Consider the following 22,851-nt stretch of genomic DNA (forward strand, 5'->3'; position numbering starts at 1 on the left):
TATTTTTAATATATGTATATATACAGCTTTGTATTCTGCTTTTCTGTTCACCATTTTCTCAAGAATATTTGCCTCAATTTTAAAGTCTATAAATGTAGTTTTAATGGTGTACAATATATAAATATACAGTGGCATCATGCTTAATTTAGCCCCTTTCCTTTTTTGGATATCTAGGGACTTTTCCTAATATTTTTCCATTATATATAGCACATACTTCATTACTTAATTGAAAATAGTTCATTTGGTTGCCACACAGGGACATCTGAAAAATTTCTGTGTGTATTAGAGAACATCTATGGGTTGGTTGTTTTGGAAAATCTCTTTAATAGATACATTTTATTGACCAAATGGAACAAGAGAAAGGTAAAAGAAAAAAATATGGAGGAGATTTCATTTTGAGATTGAGGCTCTGTCATTGTTGGAGCCTGCTCTATGAGCTGAGTCTTGGTGTTAGAACAATGTAGGAGACACAGTTTGGCACTGTTTTATTGATACTATACTATACACAATTTGAAGGATTTAAACTAAGAAATGAATATAGTAAATAAGTGGTTTGATTTTACTCTCTGGAAGCGTGAAGTGGGGGGCAGTTTATGTTTCTTTTTTGTGGACTACTAGAAAGCTGGGAGCCAAATACATGGTTCATACATTAGCAGTTACAGTGACACTTCTTGGTTTGTATGCACTTTGTCCTGCATGTGTTCCAGCTTCATTTTATGTTCTTATGTGGTGAATAAGTACATAGATGAATAAATAAGCTCATTAATAAATATATAACTATAAAGAAACCAGTAAGGAGAAAGAAATGAGGCAAAGAAATATAGCAAGGACCTTGAAAATAAAATGGTGCACCCAAGGTAATCAATGTTAGGGAGTTAAGACTGGGAAGACATATGAGAAAGAGGTTACACTCCAAACTAGCCTCTTCTTCATGACATCTGTTTCTCATGTACTTGTGTGTTTTATGTCTCATATTGCTTTTGAGCCTCAGGTATGTTTTGGAAGAGGTGCAGTGTTGTGAAGGGCAGTGTCTTTAGAGAACCCATTTAATTTGTTTGTGTGTGTGTGTGTGTGTGTGTGTGTGTGTGTAATCTGGTTTAGTGACCTTGGGAATGATAATGATGGCCCCTTTGCTTGGAGGTGTAGGAGAAAATAATGGGATAACAATCAAATTGTGGTATATAGAAAATAATTATTGCTGACTACTACCTGCATACCACTCTGTGCTTCAGGGACCACACATTCGTTGTTCTCGTCCCTTTTTGTAGATATGAGAGTATAAGCTTAAAGCATTTAAATATATAATCCAGGACAGAAACATTTATGAATGTGTCAAAGGGGCTGACTACATGCCTCAACATGGGCCTGTCATTTACTTGTGCTCATCCGATCATGTCCATGAAACATCCAGCTCATGAGCTAAGGTTGTAACCCCTCCTGCAGAATCAGGTACCACTTTGAGGTTTCATCTGTTCATGCTATCTTTATAGCTACCGAAGAGCAGACAGAAGGAAATAAGCTGAATATATTCCCCAAGGAAATGAACTATACATAAAGAAAATTCATAGAGGCTACTTCGATCCTGTGAATTTTTTTTAGCAACTTCCCAAAGGAAGGAGAATAGACTTTACATACTGTACTCTCCCAACTACATACTAAGGTTTAAAGTCGTGTTCCTCAATCCACCTATGAGGTAAGGCTTTCCTTGAAGCCACTTTATACAGGAAGCCATTTCAGACGCATTAATAGACTCCCACAAAGCTGACCCACTATTTAAACTTGGCAGCCCTAGTAAACATTCAAGCCATAGTTCAGTGATTTCTTGTTCAAACAAATGAAAGTAATTGAACTTGTTTTGAAAATATGTTTTAACCAGGGGACTATGCAAGTGTGGAATTTTTTTAAAGCAAAGAAAAGGAGACATAGGTCAATTAGCAGCAATGACCTTGGTCATTTATTTCCTCATAGGCTTTTCTTGCTCCTAGCTCACCTTACTAGCAGTACGCAACTAGATTTTTTTTTTTAAAACGCACAACTTTTCTGCCATCACTGGGTTCTTTTGAAGACTTGTAAACTGTTTCCCATAACAATTCTAATGTTTGATGCTTATAAAATGAAACATTAGATAAGTGTATTAAGATAAAATAGAAGAAATTTCCATTGTTTCTTCTCTTGCACTCACTCATTCCTAAGCCAGCTGGGTTCCTCGCTTGATAAGAAAAGTCTTGCTGTTCTGTTCAGATTCCGTATGCCTTTTGTCCAAGATGCTAGATTTAAGCAAGAAATAGTTACATGGAAACTTTTTAATTTTGTAATTTTTTTCTTTTTACCTGCACTTCAATGTCAATTTCTTTAAGCATTTGGAGCCAACATTGAAAGTGGTGTTTTCGGGCAGGTCCTAGGCCTCCCTGCTCATATATAGCAGATGTGGGTACTGAACAACTGGAATGGGGGCTATCCCAATAGCTGTTACCTGTAGGTGGGGTAGCTTCTACTTCCTGGCCTGCCTTGTCTGGCATCAGTGGGAGAGGAAGTGCCTAGCCTCACAGAGACTTAAATTACCAGGGTGGAGGGAATACCCAGGGGGTCCCCACCCTCTCCAAGAAGAAGGATTATGAGAGGTGGTGATCTGGAGGGGTCAGTGAGTGGGATGTAAAGTGAATAAGTTAAAATTTTTTAAATTAAAAAAAAAGAACTTAGCAGATGAGATGGTTAAACAAGCACTTGCTCCCATGACCAATGGCTTGGGGTCCATTTGAGGGACATTCATGATACAAGGAGAGAACCTTTTCTTGCAGGTTGTCCTCTAATCACTACACGATATATACCTACTAACCCATAAAGACACACATCACACACAGATACACAGACACACAAAGACATAGATGAATGTGCCTGCACACACTCATGTGCACGTGCATGCGCGCGCGCGCACACACACACACAGAAATAAATTAAAAAACATTGAAAAAAAAGTCATTTGTAAAGACAGCAGATTGCAAACATTTGCTGTTTGTAATATTTCATATTTTGTCTCATCACTATAACTAACTACGTTTCCTTCCCACCTGAAACAAAGTAAGTCTGCTGGCCCATTGATAAGATCATTTGAAATTATTTGCAATTATTTATTGGATTTATACCTGAATAAAAGTGCAGACTAAATTGTAAATATCGCAGCAAATGATATGTTTTTCAAAATAGTGTTTTTACTTTTATTAAAGCTTGTGAAACCAATGCCAATGATAAGAAAAAGAAATTAATGATTAGATTTTACCTCCGAAGGAAAAAAAGTGGTGTTTTATGCCTGATTTTCCATTGCCATTACCACACAGTATTTCAAATATTCTCAATTGTAAAATAATAAATTTCAAGGCTCCCAAATGTAAAATCTAGACAATTACCTTTCCTGCTGAGTAAGTAAAGATTTACATGCCATAAATTCAGGAGGTAAGAAATTCCTCTGGGTCTTCACCAAACAAGATATTTTTATGTAGGCCCATGCATTAGGGACTAGAAGCTTGGCAGAAGTCAGTTCCCCTGGGATTATTGCTTTCACAAAGACCGCCTACCTCTTTGACACCACCTGTAGGCTTATTGTTGCCCTAGGAAGAACTATTGTGAGATACTTAAACTTAATCAAGTAAAAAAAGCTTCAGGAGGCTTTCCACTTGAGAGTCACAACACAGTGCACACTGTGCTTCATGACTGTGAACCAGAGGATGAAACAAAATAATAGCAAAATGAAAAAAAAAAGAGCAGCAATTCCATATTTAATGAACTGTCCTAGTAGTTAACTATATAGTAAAGTATTTTAAATCTCACAAACCACAAAGGCAACATTTTAAAGACAGTCTGGGCATCACAGAAAGCATCTCTCACCTAGATAAAGAAGGTGCAACTCACGAAGGAATGCCTGTCAGGAAAAATGAACATCGTCATCCAGAGACTGTGGATCACTTTAAAAACTGCTCTTCTGGAGGATCAGGTTCAATTCCCAGCATCCACGTGGCAGCTCAAAACTGTCTGTACCTTCAAGATGTAACACTCACATAGACATACATGTAGGCAAAACACCAGTGTACATAAAATAAAAATAAATAAATTTTAAAAAGTTGTTACGTCTTTCCATCATAGCTTTCCCAGAAAAATAAAAGTATGGACACTGAGTTATAAAATAGGCTTGTGAGTGTGGTGGATCTCTAACCCAGTCATGCCCACTTCCCTTGCCAAGAGTGGCTCCTTCTGTTTACAAAGGGTATTCGTGCTCCACTTATACACACCAGAAGGAACAGGGAGGGAGTCTCTTGTGCCAAGCCATTGGTTGTTGAATAAAGCTGTTTCCCAGGAAAGTTCAAATCTGCATGGACTCCAATGAAAGTGGCCTATTAAATTGCTTTATTAGATTTCCATTACCTTAAAGGCTTCATGGGATACTGTGAGATAGAGACATGGGAGCAAGTGGCTGAGCCATCAATCTGAGTTGCATTCTGATGTTAAACACGAATGTAATTTATTGATGTGTCAGTGCAGAAGTAAGACAGTCTGGAGCATGTCTAAACTGCTTGTGTCTTTTACCCAGAAAAGGGTTGTGCTGGCTTTTTATGTGTCCAGCACAGTGATGAATGCTGCAAGAGAGCAAGCTCCTTATCCTTGCAAATTTTCCAACTGTAGAAAAATAATACATGCATGTGTGCACATACGTGCTCAAGCACATGTGTACACAAAGGGACAGAGGGAAGCAGAATATCAGAGAGACATTACAGGAAACACCCAGTCATTGATGTTAGGAGTGAAAGGTGTAGTAATATGTAGATTCCTTCATTTCTCTGTTGCATACCCATTGTTCATTCTCAGCCTCGGTGAAGCCTGATACTACTAGGTACCTTAACAGCACAGCACTAACTACCTTGTCTTCAGAAAGGCTCCATTATCTCGTCCACCTGCTCGTAAACCTTTCCCACACATGCTTTAGCATTATCTCTAGTTTCATCTTTCTGTCCTTCTTGATTTTCAAGACTATTCCTCATGTGTTTACTGTTATCTTCTCATTTATGATGTTTGATATATGCTTTCTTCTGACCTTTTGCTTCTACCGTCTTTCCTACTTCTGTATAGACTCTTTATGTCTCTGGTACTTGTGGCTCATTTCTTGGTCCTACCTCTAGTTAACTCAGACTGTCCACTAAAGATACATTTATTCTGAGACATTTACTTTCTATTATTCCAATTTACTTCCTAGTTTCCTCTAGTCTGGTAATATTGTTCCCTTTTATTAAGCTCATTTTCCCAGTGAATTTGCAGCTGTAAAGTATTGCTTAAATTCCTAATGAATCTCCTAGCATAATCTGTCACTACAATGAACTTTAAATACTTACTTCCTAACTGAGCCATTGACTGATTCAAAGAAAATGAAAGGAATCTGATTGTTATTCCATATAGCCAGGTGAAAGGAATGTTTACATCAGAGAACTGTCCAATCTGTGTATTTATTATTTCTGTATTTTAAAATATGCTTAATCTTATCTTTTGGTCTTTCTATATTAATGCAGCTTTAAGTGTTTTTTTTAATTTTGCTACATATACTGAAACATATTGCATGCTTTTCATTGTTTTAAAAGTGATTTGTGTGTGTGTGTGTGCGTGCGTGCGTGCGTGTGTGTGTGTGTGTGTGTGTGTGTGTGTGTGTGTGTGCGCGCGCGCGCACGCATGCGCATGCGCCTTTAAGGCAAATATCTGTAGAAAAGCTTTGTATGCCTGTCTTCTGCCATTCCTATTGCTTACCTGCATGCTCAATTTTCAAGGAGCTAGAAAGTACTCTGAAAAGTAATTCTGGAAATAACTTTATGACAGATAATGAGAAGGAAAAGCAAAAACAAAACTCTGGAAGTTTAGGGGAAGACAGTAATTTGATCGCCTAGAACAAGACTCACCTGACAGCTTTCTAAAACAAATTACAAAATGCAAACAGCATTATTGAGGAATTTCACCTGGGGGAGACTGGTTGTTTCTCTGTTCCTTGAATTCTACCCAACTGTGTTGCCAATATATGTTTTGGCATGAGTGTCATCTCACATGAAATGTAACTGAATGAATATAGAGTCGTTCCCTCCAATTGGTTAAATCAATACCACCAACAGCAAATTCCTTTACAAAAATTTCCTTCACTTTCTTGGCCTTCTTGGTGGACCCAGGTCATTATTTCCTCATTAATCATACATATCAAATAATCATGGTCTGTCTCCATAGGGTCATTTCATGCAAAAAAGGCCAACTATTCATTCATTTGTTCATTCATTTGAGCTGTTATGAAACATTGAGTCGTGTACTGTTCGGGGGCAAAGAAGGTATAAAGTGATGACTTAGTAAGAGGCAAGTTGGCTAATGATTAGAATTTACTATGATAGATAGAAACAGAAGAGTAGTAGACAGGGAAATTGGTTGAAGATTGGAAGTTAAAGCAGGTAGAGAAGGCTTCCTGAATGAGATGACCACTAAACTGAGCTTAGCCCTAAGACAAAAAGTATTTAAAAGTATACAAAAAGTATAGCTAGCCATCCATATAAGGAGTAAGTGGAGATTCTAGTACAAAGAGCAGCATTGCAAAGGCTGAAACACTGCTTCCTGATGGGTCATGAATATAACTACAAGAAGTTCGGACTAACTAGTATGAGGGATGGGAGGGTGTGTCATGATGAAGCTTTGGAGGGACAATGCAGATCAGCAATGACTAACTTAGGGACCAGTGTCACTAGAAATAGCCTAGGAAATACAGGCGCAGCGTTTAGAAAGGGGGATTAATAAAGGTGCGTAATGGATCAGGTAACAAGAAGAGGAGCTGGAGAAGAATGAGGGCGTTTAGAAAGGGGGACTAATAAAGGTGCGTAATGGATCAGGTAGCAAGAAGAGGAGCTGGAGGAGGATGAGGGCGTTTAGAAAGGGGGACTAATAAAGGTGCGTAATGGATCAGGTAGCAAGAAGAGGAGCTGGAGAAGGATTAGGTAGGAAAGCCAGGAAAGGTAGTTTCCTGTTGCATCAGAAATAGTTGCCATAAAGAGCCAGAGATGCCGCACACTGGAGATGGCTAAGGGCAAGTTAACTACAGTGGGGTTGGGATTGCACTGAGGCAAAACGGGAAATACCTAAAGCATGTTGATAGTGTAGATGCTGGGATAAAGGAGGCTCATTGAAGACATGGCTCAAGGGAGAGTGGATTGATGAGGCGAGGTGGCCTAAGGCAGCTAGTAGTGAATGTGATCTAAAGAACCAACAGGAAAAACCTCTTATAATAAGTCCTAAAAGGAGAAGCCCGAGATATAGAACTAGATTCTAGGAAAGAGCCGTGTAGAGAAGTTTCAAGACATTTATGATAAACGATGTTGGTTCTTATTGAGAAGACAGCGGTTGAAAGGTGAAAAGCGGCACTTGGGAAATAAATAGATTAATGTGTGTCTTCTGGGAGATATTACAGTTATTGGAGAAGTGAAAGATAAAGTATAAATTGATTTTTGTAGACGTTTAACCCACACAAGGAAGTACTGAGTGATGACAAGAGAAAGCTGGGGGAATGAGGAGGTCGAAGGGTTTATTTATTTATTTTTTGAATGGAGAAATCTCAACATGTCTTTTAAGCCCAGAAGAAAGGGAAAGACTGAAGAAGGAAGAAGAAAAATAATCTTCCCAGAATCATTAGTGTCACAATTAGGGTTTGTTATCTTAATAATAATACAGTACACTATTGCCAGATAATTCCTCCAGTTGGCAATCCTCAGAAACTTTAGGATAGAAATGGAGAGAGTTTAGGGTTGCATTGTGTTAAGGTAGAACTTTGCCAGACAACTGATAGAAGAGGTCATGGGGTGAGAGTTCCTAAGAGTATAGAGTGGAAGCCATTTACATGATGCACCATAGAATGTAGGCCAGGGAGGTAGTAACATTGCCTTAAAATAGAGAGAACCAGAGAATGTAGGGTTTCTTGACATCATTGTGGAAATGATATAGGAATCAGGGTTTGACAAAATTATAAGGTTAGTAGAACGAGAAGCTCTATTTAGAGCATGAAAATACAGGATTGAATATTTCAGGAGAAAAAAAGGTCATTCTGGCTAATAAAACCACCCAGAGTACTTGGCACTCTCCACCCTAGCCATATCTTATCTCTGGAGTATATAAATCATTTGTCCAGTTACTACCTTGAAAAGCCTGACGGTTCTAAGTAGACACCAGACATTGAAATTGTAGATAAATTTCCATAGTATTCTGGTGCAAAGCCTGACTGAGAACCATTCCTTTAAAAGATGATGTAGAGAGTGTATTGAAAGAATAGAAAGGAGATGACACTGATCAGATGTGAGGAAGGTCAAGGATCCCCTGAAGGAAAGGTCATGAAGAGATATTACCCACTAATATCTCCTATTTTAGAGTAATGTCAGTATAGAGATTAGAAAGGAAGCCAGGAAAGCAAAAGTCTCCAAAGGATGCAGGGGCGTGAATGAGAAACGAGCGTGGCAATGACCTCAAAGGGAGAGGGATTTGTAGGAAAGTACAGAAAGCATTGACCTCAGATAAACACTTTGGAATAAAATGACAGAAAGTGTAACGTCATTCCGGCAGGTGGAATGGACTTGGATAGAGAAGATTAAACAGTTTCCACTAGGATACCTGAGGAAGCTTTCACCCTCATCAGATAAGTGACAATCCAAGCATCTAGGCTAGGGCTGTGACACATCATTGTTAGCTTATATTCTCCCAGATAATAGTAACTTATAGAGAAATGTATGAGCCGGGGCAAGAAAAGAGGAGAGCATTTAATGAATAGCTCTAAAGTAGAGGACAGTTTTCTCTTAATGGTATAAGGTGTAGCCCTAGAGAAAACACAGAATATTAGGATTGTGTAGAGAAGGGACAATAGACTACAAGAGGGGCTTTTGTTCCTTTATACAGGGATAGAATAAAGATAGATGGCAAAATATTAGATTTTGGAAGATTTAGCTAGCCCTAAGGCAACAAGGAAAATTTATTCATACTTAAATGGTCCCAAAGCAAAATGGCATTTCCAGTTTGTGATACAGCCAGTAATCTGAAGCTTTTCTCTCTATTCTGGTAAAATATGAAAGCTACACACAGAAAGTGATGCTCACTTGGATTTCTGTCCCCTACAAATACCAACTTTAATCAGGTTGAATCTTAGCCCACAACTAAGTTAGCATGAGTTTTAGGACACATGACCAAGGTTCCCAGAATTCTTAGGGGATATAAACTCATCGTAGAATTCCCAAGAAATGAAGCAAAATAAAAATCAGATATCTAAGCTCCATTAAATCTCTACATATTTGCTGAGAGTTCGAGCAAAGGTTGTTTCCTTTTTCCTTGAAAAACCATCAAGTCATTAGCTATGTGGATTATGAGCTTAGGTTCTTGGAATATAGTGAGGATTAGGTTCAAAGACTAGTTCTGATTTGTCATCTGGGTAAAGCTGAGTATATAGTTTGAATGAGGTAATGCTGAAATTTTTTCCTGGTGAGTCTTCCATAAAAGATGGTTATTGAATAGTCAGGCACAATGTAGCTGCTAGAGAATGTAAGAGTTAAGGTGAGGTTTGTGGCCAAGTGTTTTGAATTTTAGCCAGAGAGACAGAGCACATAATAATCCAGTATTGGTAAGTGCTAAGCTTACTACTAAACATAGAATATATACTGGGTGGTACTGTGAAGCCATAAAACAAGAACATTGCACTTTCTCTGCACATGGAGAATAAAATAGGAAGAAAAGGACTGGTAAAGTGCTGTGTCCAATTTTTCTGAATCTTTGATATGATCTCCAACACTATAAACAAAAATAAAATAAAAAGTAACAATCAAATTGGAGTAATCCATAGAGAGCTGACATGAGATAAAGGTAAAAAATTCAGTGTTTCAAGTCATAGCCTAGAACAAATAAAAGCTTGGGGGTAAGAGAAAACCTAGCTCTCCGGAAAGCATAAAATGAACGTGGACAGTGGGTTCCATAGCAACAGTAGAAGCTAGATATGTAAACTGTGATCGGGTCATGCAATCTCTTAGATACCAAGTTCGGAAGAATGAATTTTAACTCATAATGCATTGAACATATAAGGTTCTTAAAGGTAAGAATAGAATCCTGTCACAGAATAGAGAAAGGTGTCAAAGGGAGCAAAATTGGAGGCAGTGGGCCAGGGGGGGAATACCAATGCCTTGGACAAAGATAGTGACTTCTGAAACTATTTCAGGAAATAGAATAAAACAAAAAATCGTGACCATAGTAAAAATCTAAGATGGCTCCCATAATATTGGTTTTGTTATTTGGGCCAACGTAAGATTACTTAGTAGTCATGTGGGAATAGTATGACTTGGATATACAACTGTTTTTATTTTAATTTTGTCTTTTATTGAAAATAGTTTTTTTCCTACACTATATCATGATTATGGTTTCTTCTAGTACTACTCTTTACAGTTCCTCCCTAACCTTCCCCATTTGGATCCACTCCTTTCTGTTTCTTAGAAAACAAACAGGTATCTAAAGGATAATAAAAAATTAAGTAAGTCTAAAACAAATTTTAGTATGATAAAACAAACAAAAAAAGAGCCAAAGGAAAATACAATTTTAAAGACTAAAGTACACCATCCTATGAATGTCAGTATGTTTTGTATTTCATTTTTGTATGCTTTAATCATTTCTTCTAATCATCTGTGGAAAAGAATAATCTATTCTTTGCTTCATTCCTCCCCAAAGAGGAGTCTAAGCCCATGCTACTCCTCCAGTCTGGTTGGATAGCAGCAGTATTTCCTTGAGATAAAAAAACAGGAGGAGCAAGTTTGGCTTTATTGTTTTTTGCCCTTGGCCTCAAAAGAAGGCAAAAATTTCCTACTTGTCAAGCAACTTTCTTGGAAGACACTTTGAGTCAAATCTGTATAGAGATTTGGTCACGAGGAGTATTTATGTCTAAGACAGTATGTCATAACTGTGCAGCCAGTAGAGAGGAGGGGAGAGTTTATTTATTGGCAAAGAAACCATGAATGAAGTTTTATATAAAGACATGGGACATATAACAAGGGCTCTTCGACTGGTATCCAGAGGAATTATGAACTTCTGAAAGAAAATGCAAAATTATGTATATATCTTTACTACTTTTTGGTGGGCATAGGTGTTCTAAATTTCTTCAGATTCCTTCAGTAGAATTTGCTCTACAGAGGATACCCAGATCTGGTTTCTCTGACATGAATGAAATGACTTCAGCAGGCAACTGCACCCAACTGAATCACTTCCAAAGCCCCAAGGAACCTTTACAAATTATGAATTATGTATTTATAATTCTCGATTGTTCTTTACAAAAATAAAAGCCGCCTTCTCAAATTGTGTAAAGTATCTTACACTATTTTGATCTATCTCTGTCAGCCAGATTAGCAAGTTTCTCGCCATAGGTTTGTGTCTAGGAGAAAAGAATATGTGTAGAGAAAAACTGCAGAAGGACAAAACCATCCCTAGCAAAGGTAAAACAACAAGCACAAGGATACTCAAAGAAATAATGGTTACATAAGGAAGAAATGCAGAACGTAGAACTAGAGAAACATGTAGCAATGTTGGGTAAGGATGAGAGATCAGAAATGAGGGAAAGTAAGACAAAGTTCACAGGAGTTACTTCAGTGGGACAAGAACAGGGGAAGCCTATTCCATTTGCCCCTCTCAACAAGTACAATTGACAGTTGACCACTAAGTTGATAAATGGCCACGAAGTTAATATAAAGCTGCATAGCAATTTGGACTGCGAAGAAGTCTCTGCCCACTGTTCAGTAAGAATAATATCAATTAAAGTAGACTTACTATAAACAATGGAGTCTTCACTGAGGTTAAAGTATATAGTACATATATGCCTGAAAATAGTGAGTCTTGAATTTTAAACTTAAGATTTAAATCAGTCAATTTTCTCTCTGTAATCGTTTTTGATGAGCCTTCTTAAGCAGTTTTTGGAATCCAAAAATATACCTCAAATAAATACATGTTAACATTTTGTCTTTAGCCAATAAGAAGAAAGAGAAAGAACGCCCAGAGATCTCTCTTCCTTCAGACTTTGAGCATACGATTCATGTGGGTTTTGATGCAGTCACCGGGGAATTCACTGTAAGTAAGCTCCTTATTTTGTTTTGTAAGCCATGAAAAAAAAAACAAACCTATTTTCTTTACGAAATAGGTTTCAAGTAAGGATTGTTGTATTCCAAAATGTCAGTCTGAAGATGGACTTTTCCTGGATAATCACACATGGAAATAGGAAGCAGGCAACAACACTGACAAAATTAATTTGTATATCCTAACACAAGTGTCTTATGACCCTATAATTTTCAATTTATTTGAAGAGATTTATTTGCCAAGACACAGGAAATGTAGCCATGGTAAGGAGACCCTGCCTGAACCTATTCCTTAGTCATGTGAAGTGAATCAAAGACTGATTTATTCAACTTGGCTGGTGAAGGCAGTTCATCTGAATAATTCAAGCTTTCCACTGGGCCCTGAATTATACCGATCTGCTAACTACAGTACCAAAACGCTCTGTAAAGTTTGCCTAGTCTCTCCTTTGATTTTAAGATTATTAGTAGGTATCTTTTATAAACATTCAAAACCACCATCCCCCTGTTTCTGGAAGAAATATTGTACATTACAGATGTATTAGTAGTTATGTGACTATTTTACATATATATTATGTATGAATCATCTATAATAATTACCAATATGAATTATCTGGATATGACAGGTCTAGATCTGTTTCTTCTTTGAACAATTGCAGGGCTCAAAATGTCTCAGATACTTGCCATTTTATTCCTCTAAAGTTGTATTTGTCACCCCCTTTATTACATGAGTGAGAGGAAAGACGTTGCTAGAAATACGACCCCATATTCTAGCTAATTGTTCTATACTAGTAAGCAACTCATTCACCATGTACATTCTGAAACAACAAAGAGCTTCAAATAAATTTAGAAAATTAAAACTTTGATAAAAATCAACACAATAATTCTTGGTTTGCTAAGCTGCAATAAATTTATAGATATTGGAGAATCCAATTTCCTGTCTTGTAGCATAATGGTTAGTGAATGGACTGTGTTGTGCGGTTAAAGGGATAAGAAGCAAGGCAATTCGATTTGAAGAACTATGCTACTTTGCTGAATTGACAGTCGAATTATTTTGTTCATTGCTGGAATTACACAGTGCAAGAATGAAATGGAAACAGAGTAAATGTCTTGGCCTCATAAATTAGTGTTTCTATGTTCTCAGTAGCAAGCAGGAAAAAATGCTCAAAAATAATGAGACTGCTGAAATTGAGACAGATATAATTTAATGAATTTTGTTATCTAAGTCAAAGACATTACTTAAATGACATTTAGTTTGAGCCCATCCTTTACTTCATTGCTAGAACATTCTCTTGACCACATTTAGAAACCACAAACTGATTATAAACCCTACCACCCATTCACTGCCTTTCCCACTGTATAAAAAATGTTTTTATGATCTGACCATTGTATATTTAAAAACATCTGAAGAGAATCTAGCTAATTTTCTGATATTTGAAACAGGAAAAGCCCTCAAACTTTCTAGTTTTGTCTAACAACTTCTTGTCTCTTTTATTTTAAGAGCTTCATTTTTTTTTAGTTCCTCTATGCTTTTCTTCTGTTTAAATCTCTCATGGTTTTATTTGCTGCTATTCCTGGTTTTCTTTTCTTGTTCTTTTCCTTTGGAGGTTCTGCTGTGAATGTTCTCTCATTTAACATTGTGGTTAACGTACACCTTATTTCTTCTGCCTTTTTTGACATCTTTTGCCATGTTTTCCCCATGATTAGCCCTTTCTTTATTCTTTCTGGGTTCTGAATGGAAGTAAAGTGAGACTAAATCACCACCATCTTGCTGTCTGCAGCACTAAGCCTTGTCCACTGTGGTCTGAATTAGAACCCAAAAGACCAATCTGAGAGGAATAAGGTAGAATAGGTAGGTAGAGATGGCCATTCTAGTCCTGCTGCAATCAAACCGAACAACATCCTCTTCTAAAATTCATTTCAAATGAAATGTCTTTTTCCAGTCCACTAATAGGAGTTCATTGACTGCAGACAGACAGACAACAAATTTAGAAATTTGAAGTACTTTGTTGTCATTTTGATCATCTTTAGCAGCTACTTCTACACATATTTTAAATGATCACAAATTCTTCCTTCCTTGTTATCTTAACCTACAATTTACAATTAATATCCTAGCATGTTTAACTCTTCAACTAGCAAAGTAATCAGCCTTTAGCAGTTCTATTGGTAGAATTTCAAATCGGGTCTTAATTGCCATAGATACCATTAGGTTATTGTCTGTTGGGGAAAATCATATTGTGAAATTTGATTATTGTTGAATTTTGAGCCATTTGCTAAACTGTAGACAAGTTGTTTTTACAAAAGCCTGCTCTTATGAATAATTGAACCTTAGTTTGATATGTTTTTTGGTGATTACCCTAATGGCTAATTGGCTTATATAACCTTGTATACCTACATGGGCATACACTTGAACCCTAAAGCTAAAATTAGGATGGGAGGTGAGATTTGGTGTATGAAATTATTACAAGTCCTTACCCATTATATTGCCATTTTTGTCCCAAATACTTCAGAACTCCCCTTTCCAGACCTCTAGACCTGTGACGGTCGCTTCAAGTCAATCAGAGGGAAAACTGGTATGAGTGATATAAATTATCATTTCTTATAATAAGATAAATGCTTGGCCTGTTATATCATGCTGCCATTCTCCTGGGCTACACTGGACACTCCCCAGCTTGACATACACCCACTTGTGATTGTACATTGTACATAGGCATCAACATGTGCTCCTGCTTCTGATGCTCTGACTCCTGGGTCTTCCTTAGCTGGCTAACAGTTTAGATTATTTCCTCAATTTGGAGGGATAAGATGACTCTCTGACTACGTGCTATTGTGGCATGTGCTCAAATTGCAGTAATCAGGTCTCATTGAGAAACTAGTTTGTCTCAGCTTAGAAAGGATAACTTATGTCAGCACTGTAGTATGTGGTAAGTAGCGTTATCTGGAGGAACTTCTTCAACTGACAGCATTTTTTTGCTGTCTAATGATTATCACACAACTTTCCCAAAAGTTTCGAAGTGCCATGGGAATGTATAATACCTGTGAATATTCTAATGATTATGGTAATGATCATGCCAGTGAAGTCTGCTTTAGTGGTTATGTGCAATGCATACCTGGATTTGTAACACTCAATAACTCCTTTGGCCATTACAGTATTAACCAAATGCTATTAATTGCACTTAGAATCAGAACTGGGATCATGCATGGGCTCCTGAGTTCCAGTTTTTGGCTTAAGGCTTTAGCATCAAACTGCGTGATAAATGCATGTAAAAGTGTTGTTTCACTGTGCTTGGAATAACCATAAATGCCAGGAATCAAGGACATGTATCCCAAATCAAAGCAGTTGGGTTAAAGCATGTTTCTTAAGCATTCGAGATATCTTAAATTAGACAAATATGTTAAATTATATCTGATCTTATTTGGGGGAAGTGGGGTTTGGAACTATATCATTAAATGGAAATTATTCATGCAAGGTTTGAAATGAAATGTCTTCCCTTTCCCTAATATAAATGCATACTAAACCTAAGCATAGTGTCTGCCTTTGTAAGGATGGCTTTAGTATAATTTCCTCTAAGCCACCCATAGTTTTAGCTACAAAATATAGAAGAATAAAGCTCAATATTGTTACATAGGCGTCCTTTGAGTTTTAACCACATAGGTAAGTCCAATATGAAATGGGAAATTAGATAACCAGAATTGGAAACTGAAATTTGTAAGTTTATCCCATTGGCTATCCATAACGACCCAGTTATAAAAGCAACTTACAAGTGATTATTGAAGCTTTTCATGATGCCATCCTTTATCCCTCCAAATTCTTGTTGCTGCTTCTTAGTAACTTCCCCAATAGCTTAATGGTAATTCTTACTATTGCCTATTTATTGAGGAACCATCTGGTCCAAAGTGGAATTATATATTCAAACTTTGGAACACTATTGTTTTCTCTGTTCTCTTAAATCTGTATCCCGTCCTGTCCCTGGTCTAGTCAATACCACCCCCCTATTTCCACAACTGCCCCACTTTAAAAGGGAACCCCCCAATTCAGACCCATTGGTTTCATCTTTTCCCACCTTCTAAGTTGTCCCACATTCTGTTTTAACTTTCTTTTCTTTCTTTATTTACGTCCATTACAGCCAGATCTCTATGGCTCACAGATGTGCCCAGGGAAGCTCCCAGAGGTGCGTCACAGGCCCAAAAGAAGCTTGCATCAAAGTGCTTCTTTGAGATGTCATAACACTGCAGTAGCAGGTTCATGTGTGTGCAGTAGACTCGTTGCTTGGCTTATCTCACTCTTTTTTGTTGTCATTCCCAAACTCTGGAGGCCCACGTCACACATTGTTTTGCCGAGACTTCATGGGACAAAGCCATCTAAATTGTGTCTGGATGCACTTCAGTAACAGTGTGTCCATTTCTCTCTCTCCAAGATGCTCTTGGAGGTTGGATAATTATAAACCGGGGACATCTTCAGCTTGAAAGTGCAGGAAAGAATGCTAGATGTTTGGTGTAAAGCTCATATCTCTGGATTTTGAATAATTTTCCTTGGTTATTTTTCTTAATATTCCCCCCCTCTCTGCTCTAAGTGCTTCATATTATTCAGTACAAATTCTCACAAGGCTTTGATATGGTTTGGTCCCCAACTTCTATGTGGCCAATGAAGTAGGGAGGGAGGGAGAGGGGGAGGAAAGGAGGAAGGCATGCCCTGGAGAAAGCTGCAAGAGAACTATCCAAAGCAGCATAAATGTTATTGTTGAGTGTTTCAGTGGTTGTTGCTCCTCCACAATTGTAGCTTTTCTCCTCCCAATTGGACCTCATTATAAAGCCCTAGGGCCCCCAAATTACATTTTGCAAACAAAAAGTTGAAACAGACCAAGGGTCAGACTTTCCTTTTATTTGAATATTATGTTTCAAAGATACCTAAAAAGAGCTTATGACACTCCAGTCATGAAAGAAAAAAAAAAAACCATTGATCTGCACTATACTGTACTGTGCACAAATTTAGAGAAGTCTTGCTATGTCTGCCCTGAGTCACCAGAAAAAAAACTAAGCTAAGCCGTAAACATCATTTCATGGATGAGCAGAGTCAATATGGAGGTGATTTTCATGCGCTTTTTGTTTTTATCACGATCATACTCTCACCACCCTTTTTAAGTTGGATCCTAGTTTTACCTATGTGTTTTGATTAGAGAAGAGAATGATTGCATTATTAAGTTACTAACGTTAAATCTAGACTGTAACTTCAGTTTCCCAAGTGTAATCCAACAGGTAGCATGGGCTTCTTGGTGACGAACTTTACTGGAACATGCACGTGCTCCTGATGAATGTTCTGAGCAGCCATTCTTTCCCTTTGGTTGTCCACAGGGAATTCCTGAACAATGGGCTCGACTGCTCCAAACCTCCAACATTACAAAACTGGAACAGAAGAAGAACCCACAGGCTGTTCTGGATGTTCTCAAGTTTTACGACTCCAAAGAAACAGTCAACAACCAGAAATACATGAGCTTTACATCAGGAGGTAAGGGAAATTCTAGGGTATCAAAGGAGACGGTGCCAGTTCTCAGAGCCTCGTAGCTATTGCATATTGAAGTCAGCTTCAGTAGCTTCCGCAAATGGCAGCAGTGTAAGTAAACCTGCTGATGGCGTGGGAATCGGACATTAAGGCTAGAAGCTTTGTTTTTAGCTGGAAATGGTTCAGTGAGGCAGTGGTCAGCAATCACGGTTCTATGTCTTCACAAGTATGAAGGTAGTCAGTCATTTAGCATGAGGTCTTGAATATGATCACAAAGTAAGAGTAGAAGGATGAACAATGATCTCTAGAAATATATTAATTCACCTGTGTCATGACAATGTAAGACAACTTTTGTGCTTATCAGGTTATTTTCACAAGGTCCCCAAGTTGGGGGAAAAAAGTTATCAGTGTCTCCTATTGGTAAAGATGGTAATGGCATTGTTAATCCCAAATTGTGATTCCCATTTGCTGGAGTGTACATATCCGTGTTAATCCCAAATTGTGACTTCATTCACTCTTATATACATAGTTTGTTTAGTTAATCAATTTTATTTTTTGAGAAAAGTCATCTGGATTGGCTCTATAGAGCAAATCATTTACCATAGAAAGGAGGAAATACCATATCTCTATTCCAGATGAAATGAGGCCTTTATTAAAATTTGTAAAGGGACTTGCTGAAAATATGGTTAGGACCTAATATGATTTACTTTAGAGAGCAAAACCATGCCGTTAGTCATAAATTTACTGCTGAATTTCCCTTCTAATTGGTGATGAGCAGTTTCTTAGGTAGAATTTATGAAGCAAAGGTGACTTTCTTTATTCTGACTTTTCAGATAAAAGTGCCCATGGATATATAGCAGCACATCAGTCGGTAAGTCAAAAATTATTTCTCACAATCATTGTAACCTAAGATCTAAAAATACAATTACTTATATTTGGTTTCATATGTCCAATTTTCAGACATAAATTTTAAAAGCAGTTTTAAAAAGTATAACTTAGAAACATAAATTTCTATTTTATATAATATATCTAGTTAATATATACCTATAAATATCTTTTATCTATTATAAAAAGTACTTTGTATTTTGTCAATTTATACACCACTGTTACTATATCTACAGTTTTCAAGTCTAAAAATATATAACACTTGTAACGGGTGTAGTAGCACATGCCTTTAATCCCAGCACTCTGGAGGCAGAAGAAGGCAGATCTCTGTGAGTTCAAGGCCAGCCTGCTCTTCAAAGTGAGTTCTAGCACAACCAGGACTATTATACAGAGAAACTCTGTCTCAAAAGCAAGATAGATAGATAGATAGATAGATAGATAGATAGATAGATAGATAGATAGATAGATATCTAGATAGATAGATAGATAGATGGATGGATGGATGGATGGATGGATGGATGGATGGATGGACAGACAGATGGATAGATAGATAGGTAGAGAGGTAGATAGATAGAGATGTTGATATAAATTATAACAAGTTACATAGAATTCACAGATTTAACAAAAATATTTTATAGAAAAATATTTGTCTATATTGTAATATTAGTGGAAATACTACAGCATCATTGTTCTTACAGCTAAAAATTCAAAGGCACTATAATTTTCATATTCAAAGTATACACTATTTAACACAACCCATTTTTGAAAAAGATAGCCTAAGTATCTAGTTTTCTCAGTGATATTCCCATATTGGGCAGTCATATGTAAACACATCATAATAGTGACAGGGTGCTCATGTTACAAGGGACCTTGCCAACCTCTTAGTTTAACAATTTCCTGTTTTCGAAGGAGAAATAAAGATGAGATATCTCTGGAGCTCTTTTAGCCGTGCCTTAGGAAAGTCATCACCATCATCTACATGAGATTCCTCCTTAACGAGAAAATTATTTCTGGTTTACTCAGATTGGCAACAAAATAGTAAATGCTCCTGAAAACTTACAGTCAAGGCCACTTCTGTCAAACATTAGAAAATCAAGGTTTATAAGACATCTAATGCTCCTATACTCTTAATACTATGCTTCCCACCATAATCAATTCTCAACATAGCCCCTATTAGTCACTAATCTGGTGTTTGGGTTTGTTTTGTTTTATTTTTCATTAATTTATTTATTTACTATAATCCTGATTGCAGCCCTGCCCCTCCTCTCCTCCAGCCCCACCCTCACAAACCTTTTCTTCCATTATGCCCTTGCCTTCTCCTCAGAAGAAGAGACCACCCCGATGGGTACCAAACTTCCCTGGCACATCAAGTCGCAGCAGGTTCACATCTAAGTGCACCCTCTCCCACTGAGGCCAAGAAAGGTTGCCTAGCTAGGGGAAGTGGGTCCAGGGGCAGGCAACAGAGTCACAGACAGTCCTCACTCTAATTGTTAGGGGACCCACATGAAGGCCAACCCGCACATTTGTTACAAATGTGATGTGTAGGGTGCCTAGATCTAGCCGCTGAATGCTTTTTGGTTGGTGGTTCAGTCTTTGTGAGCCCTCATGGACCCAGGTTAGTTGACTCTGTAGGTCTTGTAGTATCTTTGACCCCTCTGACCCCAATTCTTCCCCCAACCCTTCCACAAAATGCAATGACCTCCTCTTGATGTTTGGCTGTGGGTCTCTACGTCTGTTTCCATCAGCTGCTGGGTGAAGCCTCTCAGGAGACAGTTATGCCAGGCTCCGTTTGCAAGCATGGCAGTGTCATTAATAGTGTCAGGAGTTAGCTCTTTTCTATGGGGTGAGTCTCAAGTTGGGCCAGTGATTGGTTGACTCTCCTTCAATCTCTGCTCTGTCTTTACGCTGTTCATCTTGTAGGCAGGACAAATTTTGGGTTGAAGGTTTTGTGGGTGGTTTGGTGTTCCCCTTCTTCCACTGGAAGTATTACTTGGTTACAAAAGGTGGCCACTTCAGTCCCCATATCCTCAGCTGCTAATTAGTCTCAGCTTGGGTCACCCCTATAGACTCCTGGGAGCCTCCCTTTTCCCAGGTGTCAATCATTTACAACTTGTATTAATCCAGTATTCTAAGATAGGAATGTATCACTGTTTGACCATTCACTGACTCAAGGCTTTTCAGACTTTGTCTAGTTCTTACATATTACAAATAATGTTCCTATTCAAACCCATGTGTAGTAGGCTGATGAGATGTCTCAGTGGTTAAGAGCACTAGCTGCTCTTCCTGATGACCTGGGTTTGATTCCCAGTACACACATGGTAGCTTACAACCATCTGTAACTCTAATGCCACAGAGTCTGATAACCTGATATCCTCTTCTGGCCTCTGCAGCCATGGCTTTGGAACTAACTTGATTGTGGCAATGAGGAATGAAGAAATGAGAAAGAGGTTCACAAAAGCTGGGTCCAGTAGACTGTGTGCTGTGATAGAGATGAATCTGTAGCCTGGAAACCCACCCTGTGTATTATATGCAGTTGAATTAGGAGGCAGTTTAGGATAAACAGCTGAACAAGGAGACAGGCTAGCTAATCTCGGTAGGAGGTCACTGTAGGGGACCAGTCTCAGAATACAGTTATCCATGAGGAGGACGCTTTCATTGATAACTTCCCGCATGCGCTGTCAACCTCCATACTTTCACCAGGAGAAGGCCTTGCCCTTCTTGTGGATTTGAGGCATTGGGGGTTCTTGTCATGGCCATGCCTATGTCAATAATACAATTCACTCAGGACATCATCCACTCACCACACACAGTACAATGCAGGCATACATGCAAGCAAAACACTTTTAAAGGCTGACAAAGTCAAGTAGCAATAATTGATTTAAAAAGCTGTGTGCTTAAGATGAGGTTTCTGTTGATTGAATGAACTGAATTGGACCCTTAAGTTCAATGAGATTCACTCCAGTGACGCTCAGTTACTTAATATAAAGAGTATACTTCACAGTGTACATTCTGTATGCACTTAGATGTCAAAAAGGATCTGAGTTATTGAACTGGAACTGAACACTCTATATACGGACTCAATTTATCAAAAGGTTTGGCACCTTTTAGTATCCTGAGTGGAAAATAAAATACAAGCACTGTTGTATTCTCTATGTTTTAAAATTCTGGCTGTGTATTGAATATAGGATCTGGTGACATATCCTATAGTCTTATGCTCCTTACTGCTCACCTTTGTTTATGTGATTGTATATGGTATATGGTTGTGAGCATGTGCACATATGCATGTACACATGTGTAGGGTTAAGAGATCCATGCCAGGCAAATATAATGACCCAAGATCCATTTTACTTTTTGAAGCAGAGTATTTAACTGAATCTATAGCTGTTAATTTCCGCTAGATTGGCTGGATAGTGACTTTCAGGGGTCTACCTTTTTCTGATTCCCTAGTTCTGGGTTTCCAGGCCTATACTATCATGTTAAACATTTTTTAATGGTTCTGGGAATTGGGCCTCAGATCCTTATTCTTTCAAAGCAAGCATTTTACCAAAAATGTCATCTCTCTAACATTAAATAGCACCTTTTCTTTATAACATAGATGTATTTCCATCTATGGAACCTTGCCTTTAATTTCCAGCCAATTTTTGACTTCAATATTTTGTTTTGATTATACTGTTCATAATGAAATTATACCTTTATAATTTGAAGCTTCTATCCAAGTAGAAGGTAAAAGGAAATACTAACAATATGCCAAAGTTAATGCCTCAAGAACCTGGGTATGTAATTTACAGATTTCTCCATTTGTATTTGTAATACTGGTTCTTCTTGTCTAAATCAGTAGCTCTTTTGTTTGATTGTGCATCAGAGTTGCCTAAAAATTCTGACACCATGCAGTTTCCAGGGTTGTATTTCCAATAGGAGTCTAGAGTAGAACTCTCAAATCTGCAACATTTTTAGTCTTTTTTCTTTTATTGAAAACGAGTTTTTCATATAATATACTCTGATTATCATTTCTTCTCCCCTAGGTCTTCCTTGCCTCCTCTCCCATCCAAATCTACACCCTTTCTTTCTCTTTCTCTCACTAGAAAACAAGCATGAATCTAAAAATAAAAATAAGATAAAATGCAAATAGACCAGAATAAAACAAAATGAACAATCAAAGAAACAAATAAAAACAGAAGAGCAGAAGAAAAAGAACTAGAAACATAGATGCAGAGACATACATGTTTGCACACAAAGGCATTCCCTGCAAACACAAAATGAAAACTGTAATATATACGCCAAAGACCTGTAAGGTTAAAAAAAAAGTTCCTTGAAAAGTCTTATCATACA

General features: G+C 37.6%; 1 protein-coding gene across 12 annotated transcripts in view; it reads left to right on the forward strand.

The window, feature by feature from the left end:
* The window catches only part of Pak3 (p21 (RAC1) activated kinase 3), a 259,475-nt gene that overhangs the window by 176,844 nt on the left and 59,780 nt on the right, over positions 1 to 22,851 (forward strand). For 7 of the 12 annotated variants that reach the window (NM_001431558.1, NM_019210.2, XM_087599257.1 and 4 more), the window contains 3 exon segments: positions 12,035 to 12,135; positions 17,490 to 17,643; positions 18,471 to 18,508. In NM_001431558.1, coding sequence (NP_001418487.1) covers positions 12,035 to 12,135; positions 17,490 to 17,643; positions 18,471 to 18,508 — 293 coding nt within the window. 12 annotated transcript variants of the gene reach the window in all.

This window comes from Rattus norvegicus, chromosome X (assembly GCF_021556685.1).
Source record: "Rattus norvegicus strain SHRSP/BbbUtx chromosome X, alternate assembly SHRSP_T2T, whole genome shotgun sequence".
Classification (NCBI taxonomy): Eukaryota; Metazoa; Chordata; class Mammalia; order Rodentia; family Muridae; genus Rattus; species Rattus norvegicus.